Source organism: Perissodus microlepis, chromosome 3 (genome assembly GCF_051167445.1).
Source record: "Perissodus microlepis isolate ML-2025 ecotype Zambia chromosome 3, ASM5116744v1, whole genome shotgun sequence".
NCBI classification, from domain to species: domain Eukaryota; kingdom Metazoa; phylum Chordata; class Actinopteri; order Cichliformes; family Cichlidae; genus Perissodus; species Perissodus microlepis.
The window spans coordinates 847,464-858,509 of NC_140463.1; the positions used below are offsets into that span (position 1 = coordinate 847,464).

Below are 11,046 nucleotides of genomic sequence, written 5' to 3' on the forward strand. Positions count from 1 at the left end.
CTTTAGCTTGTCTGTTGAAATAGGAGATAGCTTGGTATGTATAGAAACTTAAACATTTCCTTAAAAGGAGAGTGAGAGAGGGGGGTGACCGTTAACTCAGGATGTAGTATGTATGTCACCGCATTCCTCTACACATCTGGTTCCACTTTCCTTTCCTGTGGTGGTTCCAACTCACAAGCTCTCCTATCTTAAATGAAGCTACAACTAAACAATAATCACAAAACTAAAAAATCTCTTATCAGCTCCTCTTTTAGGAGAGGATAAAAGTCCAGAGACGTGAAATTCGGGTTCTGGCCAGCGTTCTTATAAGAGGTCCACGACTTTGGGGGTTGATGGAGGAGAACTAAGCAACCACACAATAACTCAGGTGAATATTTAACACTCACCCACATTTTGCGAAAAAACGAATTAAGAACTGACACTGTTCCCACATGTGAACGCTCGCCTGAAAGAGGGCTGGTAGCTATTCCCACAAGTAAATGCTCACCTGAAAAAGGGCTGGTAGCTAATATAGGGGAAAAATCCTAAAAGTAAATGCTCGCCTGAAAAAGGGCTGGTAGCTATTTTAGAGGGAAAGTGTCAGAGTAATAACCATTAGAGCGCGCAATATTTGTCTTTTTTACTGTTTTGTTGGTGGAGTAAGTTGATTTCACAGCACATTAAGAAGGCTGAACTACTCTACTGAATTGTTTACCGTTGGTTGCTCAAGTACTGGTGGAACGAGAAAAAGGTTGTGCTTCATCACATAAAATTAACACCGCTTTCAAGAATAGCTTGAAAGTAGAAGGCTGTGTTAATAACCTCTCTCATTCCTCGTGCCAGAGAAAGCACCACGGGTGTGTGCGTGTAAACGTAAATATATCTATAAGTTGAGAGAAAATGGGTAACAAATCAACAAAACTCACTGCTGACGAGCAGTGGTTAGAGAAAAGATGCCCAAGCGCCGGACAAATCAGTATGAATAGATGGAGAAACCCAAAGAAATTAAAATTGCCCTGCGTGGGAGGGAAAATGTAATCCCTCTGCAGTGACCACTTTAAAAGAGACCCTCCAAACAGAACTAAACAATGAGAAAAAGCCAAATGAAAATGACAAAAGTGACGCAGAAGTATCAAACCCCCCACCATATGCACCACTCCCTGGAGCAGCATCAATACTGAAGCCAACCCCCACTCCTGCTGCTGCGACCCCCCTTAAACAATCCTGTGATCCGTTTAGACCCCAACCTGGTCCTTATGCAGAGGCACAAAACATGTTAGATAAAATGGTACTAGGTGAAAATCCACAGAAAACCACAGGAAGTACAATTCTCAGAAGATACTTTAATAGTAAAATCAGCATCAGGTCACACTACAGTGCAGTGACTGATAAAACCCTTATTAAGTGAAAACTAGAGATCAAAGTAGTTTAAAGTAGTTTAAAAAGGTTGGAAACAGACCCCACCGAATAGATATAAATATAAGAAGTACAAAAATAAAATAAACAAAGACAAAATTACATTAGAACTTATTTTTAATGTATTGAAACTAATAATAGGAAGGATAACAACCTGTAAACTGATATTAACAATGAAACATAGTTGGCATGACAACCATGCCCAGAATGTATAAAATGAATAAAAGGAAATAATTCACACGAAAACCTTTTAAATAAAATAGAGAGATGCATAAGGTACATTAAGGCTGTGTCATTGTTCAGCCAAGGAAAGTGTGTGAAAAGGTGAATGTCTCCAGCTTGGGAAAGGGTGAAACTGCAGATCACCCGAAGCCCTTGATGGATACAAAGTAAAATATAAAATATATAATAATAAACTACTTGGTTCGCCACGCAACAGAGAGAATGAATGTGACTGAAGGTTGGATCTGAGATGAGACAAACAGAAGACCAGTCTAAGAAGTAGGCACAAACCTGTTCAGAGAAAAGCAAATTTGTACAGATTGGATGAATTCTAAATTATCTGTTTGCTGAGTAAGATGATCCTAACTATTAAATGGGCTCAGTAGTAGTATAGTGGTATACACTAATAAAATATTGTAATATACTATTGTTATTATATAGAAAGAAAAAGATGATAATATTAATAATGATATAATATTAATAATAAGAAGCAACCTAGTCAGTTATGATGTGAGGTGGACGATTGTTAGAAGTAATCTGCATCAAGCTTAAGGTTGCTCAAACTCAGTATAATAACATATGAGATGAAGAAAATAAAGAAACTATCTAAACTAATTAAGTGCATAGAGGCACTTGACCTGCTTGAAAACCTGTCATTTATCCTAGATAAAATATAGAGCACACCTATAATAACAACTAATAAGCCAAACCCTGTAGACAACAGCTAAACCTACAGTATTGAGAAGCTGAATTAAATATGTGGACACTGCTAAGTTGATGAGCATGTTACACATTTTCTTTTATCTTTATTTATTTGATTTTTAGAGCACAAGCTGCATAAAAGCCAACACATGCAGCTGTCTGTGAGCTCAGTTTTTCCCTCACACTTCTGCTCTGTTTCAGTAGCAGCATTTTTCTTTTTGTGTCCTGACTCATGTATGTTTCCTGTTTTGTTTGATTATTTTATTTTGTTGGTTTGGAAACAAATTCGTGACCATACTTGTGGATCACAGTGACACATAGTGATTAGGCATATGATTTACAAATGCCTAGTTTTAGAACTGTGAGCAATTCAAAGTTTAAAAATATATATATATAAAAAACCCTAACTTCAAAGTTTGAAATGTGTAAGATGTGTGAGATGGGTGAATTCTTTGAAAACCTAGAAATTATCTAAAAATGCATTAAGTGAAAATGTAATGTTGCATCTATAGAGAAGAAAGAAGAAGCATTCAGTTATTTAAAAATAGGCATTACAGACAGATACAGTTTTAGCACTGCCTGACTATGATAAGCCTTTCTACTTACGTGTAGATAGAGGAGCAGGTTATATGACAGCTGTGATAACACAGGTATTTGGAGAAAAATAACACCTGTTAACATTCCTGGTGAAACTTAGACTCGTGTAAATTAGACTCTGTTGCGTCAGGCCTGCCTGCATATGCAAGCCTGTGCAGCCGCAGCAGAGGCAGTAAAAAGTCAGCTGCACGTATGCAGTCATACATGTGTGCATATGAATTGCACACAGGCCAAAATATAAATATATACACTGACAGCCAGTTTGTTTTTTCAGCAGTGCACCACTTTGGAAAAATTTGGCATAACAGAGGTATGGTCACCTCTACGGATAACCCCGTGCAACACGGCAGAGCTACTAGTATCCGACTACTGCCCACAAATACCACTTGACGTACTAAAAACCGAACAAAAAGCTGCAACAATCACTGAACAGAACAAGTGGCTGAAATGTGGAGCACAACTGAAAGATGACTTAATGGTCTGTGATGGAAAACTAATATTACCAGAGTCGTTACACAGGACAGCGGCTGTAGTGACACATGAAGTAATACATGTGTCAACAGGAGGGAAATATAGTATAGATAAACAATACACACTTTTACACTATAAATTTTGAAACTTCAGCGAAAAATTTGTAAGAACATGCCTATTCTGTCAAAAACACAACTCACAAGGAAACTTAAGACCTAAGAGAGGCCAGTTCTCCACACCATCCACATGGATTTTATTGAATGAATGTCAAGGATTAAAATATGCCTTAGTAATTATAGATGTATTTTCAAAATGGCCAGAAATCTATCCAGTAAAAAGAGCAGATGCAATTTCAGTAGCAAAAGTGCTTATGCAATCATTTCATCCCCACATACGGCATTCCCAGCCTGATAAGGTCAGACAATGGAACACATTTTGTTAATGACATAATCAGCAAAGTCTCTGAAGCTCTAGGATTTAGCATCAAACATCACTGTGCATACCACCCACAAAGTGCCGGACTAGTGGAGAGAACTAACGGCACGATAAAACAGAGATTAAGAAAATGCATGGAAGAAACAGGAAGGCCATGGCCCGAGTGTATAGGCCTAGTAAAAATGTGGATGAGACTAACACAAAGTTCTCAGAAACTCACACCTTTTGAAATCATCCACGGTAGACCATTCCCATTACCAATCACAAGTGAGCCCATTAACAAATCAATAAGGGAAACTACCCTAGCAGAATGGATGACTAAATTGTTTGAAAATAAAGAGATTGTGCTAAACAACCAACTGCCGAGTGATATCTCTCCAGTGTCTTGCAGGTTGAAACCAGGTGATTGGATCCTAATCAAAGTACTCCAGAGAAAGAATTGGAGTTCACCAAGGTGGGAGGGCCCATACCAAGTCTTACTCACCACACCAACTGCCTGCAAAATAGCAGAAAGACCATCTTGGATCCACCAAAGCCACTGTAAAAAAGTGAGTGACAATCCAAACGTTTAGACGCCGGCTCCCCTAGCTTCCAGGTGATCTATTGGTGAAGGAAGGGCTGATTGGGTAAATCCCGCCCTTTTTCTTCTCGCCAATAGTCTACTCACCAGAGGCCTAGGTGTGCCTGGTCATCATGAAGACACTTGTCCTCCTAGTGGCCTGCATTGCGCTCCTGGTGAGCCTACTAACACTCACCCAGATGAGAGGAAATAAACAACACCACCTGCAAAAAAGATGGACACATGACAACTCGCACCTGCACGACCTGAACCAAGACCATAACCACCCATGGATGAACAACGCGTGGTATAGGTATGTGTACGATAGAACACGCACCGACAACAGCACGGAGTGCTATGTGTGTTCACATATGCCAACAACGGCCATACACGCAACAATATATGGAATGGCACCTAAATTCAACGAAGCGGTGTGTGTGTTCAACAAGGCAATAACTGGCAATTGCTCACGCAGAGTTTTGATGGCAACAGGACTGGCCCTAAAAGGTCAAAGCATAAAGAAGGAAGACCGAATTCCATGGTGTAATGACGCAGACGTTAAACGTGTCACGAAACCAATTTCGCAGCGATGGGTCCAAACCGAACAGACAACTTCTGTGCCTACAATCTCACGAACTGGAACTACACCTGCAACGAAGAACATTGGGTAAATGTCAAGGCCAACAACACAAAAAGCAAATCATTCGCCATAATTCTGCCGCCTGACATACAACACCCAATATGTTTTAACTTCTCGGACGGAAGCAGACAAGTTGGACGTAACCGCAACTGCACACACACACTTGACCTGACCCGATCCACAGGAACACACACCTTCAAAAATGGAACTTTCTGGGTCCAGGGAGCCGCTTGGGCCTGCGGGCCTAAAACCTACTTCATGCTCCCACCAAACTCCACCGGTCTGTGTGCACCAGTACTAATTTCAGACCACACCTTCAAGATCACAGCAGAGACACATACACGCACATCAAGAGCAAAGTGTGAAGTCACTAAAGTATTGCCACATGACCCAATCTACGGATCAGATGTGCCTAAGAACTTCAAGCTATGGACTAATGGTCAGAAAGTCCTCCACTCCTTGTTCCCCTGGGTGGGAGCTGGAAAAAACATGCTCAGGATCGAGACACTTGACTACCGATTTGGATTGTTCCTAAATGCCTCAATGAAAATCAACAAGGCGCAAAATGAAGAAATCGACGCAATACGCATTGTAGTGATGCAACACAGAGTCACACTGGACATGATTCTAGCTGAAAAAGGAGGTTTGTGCGTATTGTTTAACACCACATGCTGTACATACATCCCAGACAATGTGCATTCACAAAACATGACCGACGCTCTGAACACCTTGAGAAAGATTAAGGACGCTCAACAACAAGACTATGTCACAAGCACTGAAGATTGGTTGACATGGTTGCTAGGTGGTTCATGGAAGTCCCTACTGATTAAAGGACTTGTTTGTATTGGATTTTTGCTTTTACTATTATGTGTTTTCACAACATGTGTAATACCCTGTCTGAAGAAAATGGTGTCAAACATGGTGACGACCTCTATCAACGCTTGTGTAACACTGTCTCAAATGGAAGAAGTTTTGAAAGATGATTCATATAGTGATGTCTAGTCTAATTGAACACAGGACTGTTTCATGACGTTCAAACCGAAAATGTTCAGACAAGAGGTTATGAACTGAAAAATATAACAGTACTGAAAAGAAAGTACTGGAGGGAAAGGAGGGAATGTCAAAGGATTTTTGCCTTTAAAGGTTTTATTATTCATATAATAATCAGCTAAGAATGTTTATATTTCTGTTTGTACTCAACCAGCTGCATAGTTAACCGCTGGCTGTCTGCTCTATAACGGAAACTGTGTGCCGTCATATTATCTGTCAGCAACAGGAAACCGCCACCCAAGAGTAAGAAACGACCTTGTAGAGAACACAACGCTTTGAGAAGTCACACCTGCATGCTTGACTAGATAAGCATAGTATTTCCTTTTTCGTATTCTTCATGCTGTGTATAAATAAAGGCAGAGAGCTGCTGCAGGGTGTGAGTCTCCGTTGAGTTCTCACCCGTGCACGTTAAACTGCTGAAGTGTCTGAGTGTTATTTCATTATATCTGAGTGTTTGATAAAAGATTATCTCTAACAATATATATAATGTTCTTCCTCTACCCCCCCCCCCCCCGCATTTTTGCACATGTCGAGGAGCGTGTCAGGCTACATTTCACTGTGTGTTATACTTGTATAACTATGCATGTGACAAATAAAGAACCTTGAACCTTGAACCTTGTGAGTTGACAGGAATCTGATGGAGAGAACAAACACAATCCAGCTGCAGTTATTGATCCATCATCTGTTCATTGATTGACACTTTGATGATGACTCCTGACATGATGAAGATGGTTGAATGTGTGCTGCTTTGTTTTCATGAATCCCATTAAAAACACACTTACACTTCCTCAGAGCTGGTCTCAACCATCGGACTCCAGCAGGCTCCACCCTGAAAGGAGGAGGGGGGTCAGAGCAGCACAATCAGGATGCACACATGGACATTACATGGCTCTCATACACATACTCTTAGACACTGATAAAGGAACAGTCCAACATTTTCACAAATAAATTTCAATCCATACGTGGATCAAACTGCTGATGATTTGGACTGATCCTGGATCTGTCAGTACAGCACTGTATTGAATGAAATATGACTGATTCAAACTGTCACCTTCATCATCGTTATATTGCTCTTCTATATAGCTGGATAGGACACCTCGCTGCTTTTGCTCACATTCATGACCATTACTAAAATGCAACTGCTAACTTTCGCCAACATTTGCCTCCTTTTTGGCTTTCCTTGAAGATCCATGCTTGCATAAACCAATGGATTATAACAATACGTATGGAACCAAACCCAAATTATTACTACTGCTGTAAAACATAATATGTTTGTCGGTGTGAAGCCAAACATAGTTAAATGTTTTAGGAAACACTGGTGAGACGCTTCACCAAACATGTAGCCTGTGAGCTGTGGTGAGGAAACAGACTTGCTGTACTGAAGTTTAGGGTAAATGAGCTCTCATCCTGTATAACTCACTAATAATAAGACAGACATTAAATGGAGAAATCCTCCTCCTGTTTCTGTGCTGTTTTTGTCATGTTTATATCATACAACTTGAGTGTTTCACCTTTGTTAAAGACCAACATTTGTGCAGGATCGTATGTCCTGTTTCCCCTTTTTCTGGGTGTTATTTGGCACCATTAGTGATACTAATGGTGCCAATGGTGATACTGTCATTCCTGCTCCACCTGTTGTCCCGATTTCATCAAATGAAGATTTAAAAAATTTTCATTCTTCATTGTAATGTGAGGAACAATATCTCTCCTTCTGTGTCTAGGTCTGTTATTTTAGAAAGCTTTTTCATTTAATGTATTTATTTCACACTTGGTTCAACAGTTTCAACACTTTTGTCCTTTCATACACAAAAACCATAGTTTTTCTCGCTATAACTCGCAGCAACCATGCGTGAAAAGGAGCAGGAAGAAAAAAAATATTCTTATTAAACCCTGCAATTTAGAAATCAAAATGGGATGTTGAAATGTACCAAAAGCTTTTTTAAAATCAACTAATACCCCAATGGTGCATTTATTATTACGGGTTGGAGATGAAATATCTTCAATAAAGGTCAACAATGCTAATGCTGTTGTTAAGTCAAATTGTTGAATGTTGTCATTGTGTTTCTTAAATCTGTAAAGTCTTAGTTCAAGCAGTAGGATCAAAGCCATTCCTTTGATCCTGACCACCTCTCCAGCCAATTTGGTGCTGGGGGAGGCTGACGTGGGTTTTATTGCAGATACATGCTATCTGAAGGATCTGTTTCTTGTGTTGTAAGCTTCCTGCTTTTATGATCCTTTTGGTGAGCAGGAGGTCACACAAACGTACCCCCATGACACACACACACACACACACACACTTGCACATGCATACAGGTGCATGGTCAAGGGAGCTTGCAAAGAAAAGCGTCTGGACTTCTTTAAGTTACTTGAAGACGTTTCACCTCTCATCCGAGAAGCTTCTTCAGTTCTAAGGTCAAATGGTGGAGAGTCCCAGATATAAACCTAGTGGGAGTATCCCCCCACAGAGGGACAAAAGGACCCCCTGATGATCCTCTAATCGCCTGAGCCAAGGTGTGAAACTGGGTGTGGGTCCCAATCAGCCAGAGTTTCGGGTGTGTTCATTGTGAAACCTGGCCCCACCTTATCATGCGAATTCCTGAGGTCAGATGGCCCAGGATGTGAGTGGGCATTAAGGCGTCTGGGAAGGGATCTCAAAACTGGATAATAGATGGCAGAGAGTTGGTGTCGTAAACCCCCGCCTCTGTTCAAAGATGGTCGCTCACAGTGGACATAGATGGCTTCTTTCACTCCTCTTTCAAACCATCTGTCCTCTCTGTCCAAAATGTGAACATTGGCATCCTCGAAAGAGTGACCTTTATCCTTAAGATGCAGATGGACTGCTGAGTCTTGTCCTGTGGAGGTGGCTCTTCTGTGTTGTGCCATGCGCTTGTGAAGTGGCTGTTTGGTCTCTCCAATGTAGAGGTCTGGGCATTCCTCGCTGCACTGTACAGCATACACCACATTGTTAAGTCTGTGTTTTGGCGTTTTGTCTTTCGGGTGAACCAGTTTTTGTCTGAGTGTGTTGCTGGGTCTGAAATGCACCGGGATGTCATGCTTGGAGAAAACTCTCCTAAGTTTTTCTGATACACCGGCTACATAGGGGATGACAATGTTGTTGCGTCTGTCCTTCTTATCCTCCCTCGCTGGTGTCTGGTCTTCTTTTCTGTGCCTCTTTGCTGACTTTAAGAACGCCCATTTAGGATAGCCGCACGTTTTGAGTGCTTCCTTTACATGTGTGTGTTCCTTCTTTTTTCCTTCAGGCTTAGAGGGAACATGTTCTGCCTGGTGGTGTAGGGTCCTAATTACTCCAAGTTTGTGTTCCAAAGGGTGATGGGAGTCAAAGAGGAGGTACTGGTCCGTGTGTGTGGGCTTCCGGTAAACTTCGATGTTGAGTTTGCCGTTCTCTTCAATGTGCACAGCGCAGTCCAGGAAAGGCAAACAGTTGTCCTTTGTGTCTTCCCTGGTGAACTTGATGTTTTTATCCACAGCGTTAATGTGCGCAGTGAAGGATTCCACTTCTTGTGTCTTGATTTTGACCCAGGTGTCGTCCACATATCTGTACCAGTGGCTGGGTACTCTTCCTTTGAAAGAGCCAAGAGCCTTCCTTTCCACTTCCTCCATGTAAAGGTTGGCTACAATAGGTGACACGGGGGAGCCCATGGCACAGCCATGTTTTTGTCTGTAAAAGCCTTCGTTGTATTTGAAATATGTAGTGGTGAGGCAGAGGTCTAACAGTGTGCAAATCTGATCGGGTGTGAAGTTGGTCCTGTCCTCCAAGGAGCTGTCTTCTTGTAGTCGTTTTCTGACAGTCTCCACGGCCTCCGTGGTGGGTATGAAAGTGAAGAGAGAGACTACATCAAAGGACACCATGGTTTCATCTGGATCCAGGGTAAGTTTCTGGACCTTGTCGGTGAAGTCGGTGGAGTTCTTGATGTGGTGTGGGGTGTTCCCCACAAGAGGAGCAAGGATGGTAGCAAGGTACAGGTGCATGCACACACGCACACACACACACACACACATAGTGCCTTGTCTTAGAACCATTGGGGGGGTTTACGGTGGGAGGTGTTGTGTTGTATTGTGTAAACTGTAACTGTCATGGGAATAAATAGCTGCGAGGAGAGCTGCTCTTTGAAGGGTTTGGGCTAGAGACAGGTGAGGAGCATTGCTCCGCCGCCTGGTTCTAACCAAAGCTTCCCTCGTTAGCGAGGTAAAGATGTTCTGTTATGTCTGTTATGTCTTGTGTTCTTCATGAGGAATAAGTCTCTAAACTAGCGAGGCCTGGGAAACACAGACTCAACAGCTGTTGATCTATTTTTTCAAAATCCAAATTCATTTTCATTTATTAGTTGTTTTTTTGTTTTTGATAAAACTATCAAGTCTTTGCGGAAAAAGTTTTTCAAGCACTTTGAGAACTGTGACAAAAGAGACACTGGCCTATAATTGTTAAAACTATGCTTATCTCCTGATTTGTCAGGAGATAAGCCAGGTAACACACACCAATTAGTTAAACTGCAGGAATGTCTTAAAGACATAAAGACCTGGATGGCCGCTAACTTTCTGCTTCTTAATTCAGATCAAACTGAGGTTATTGTACTCGGCCCTGAAAAGCTTAGAAATATGGTATCTAACCAGATTCATACTCTGGATGGCATTACCTTGGCCTCCAGTAACGCTGTGAGGAACCTTGGAGTCATTTTTGACCAGGACATGTCCTTCAACGCACATATTAAACAAATATGTAAGACTGCTTTCTTCCATTTGTGCAACATCTCTAAAATTAGAAATATCCTGTCTCAGAGTGACGCTGAAAAACTAGTTCATGCATTTATTACTTCCAGGCTGGACGACTGTAATTCATTATTATCAGGAAGTCCTAAAAACTCACTGAAAAGCCTTCAGCTAATCCAAAATGCTGCAGCAAGAGTCCTGACAGGGACTAGAAAGAGAGAGCAGATTTCTCCACTATTGGCTTCCC

At 41.4% G+C, this 11,046-nt stretch overlaps 1 protein-coding gene across 1 annotated transcript; it reads left to right on the plus strand.

The window, feature by feature from the left end:
- The first annotated feature begins 4,863 nt into the window (after positions 1-4,863).
- LOC146389359 (syncytin-A-like) lies at positions 4,864-6,093 on the plus strand. The gene has a single exon (XM_084922929.1). It carries the CDS (start codon positions 4,971-4,973, stop codon positions 6,021-6,023), a length of 1,053 nt encoding a protein of 350 aa, XP_084779055.1. The 5' UTR covers positions 4,864-4,970; the 3' UTR covers positions 6,024-6,093.
- Positions 6,094-11,046: the final 4,953 nt, after the last annotated feature.

Coding starts and splice junctions, on each gene's coding strand:
- LOC146389359 (XM_084922929.1), top strand. CDS start 4,971: ATGGGTCCAAACCGAACAGACAACTTCTGTGCCTACAATCTCACGAAC.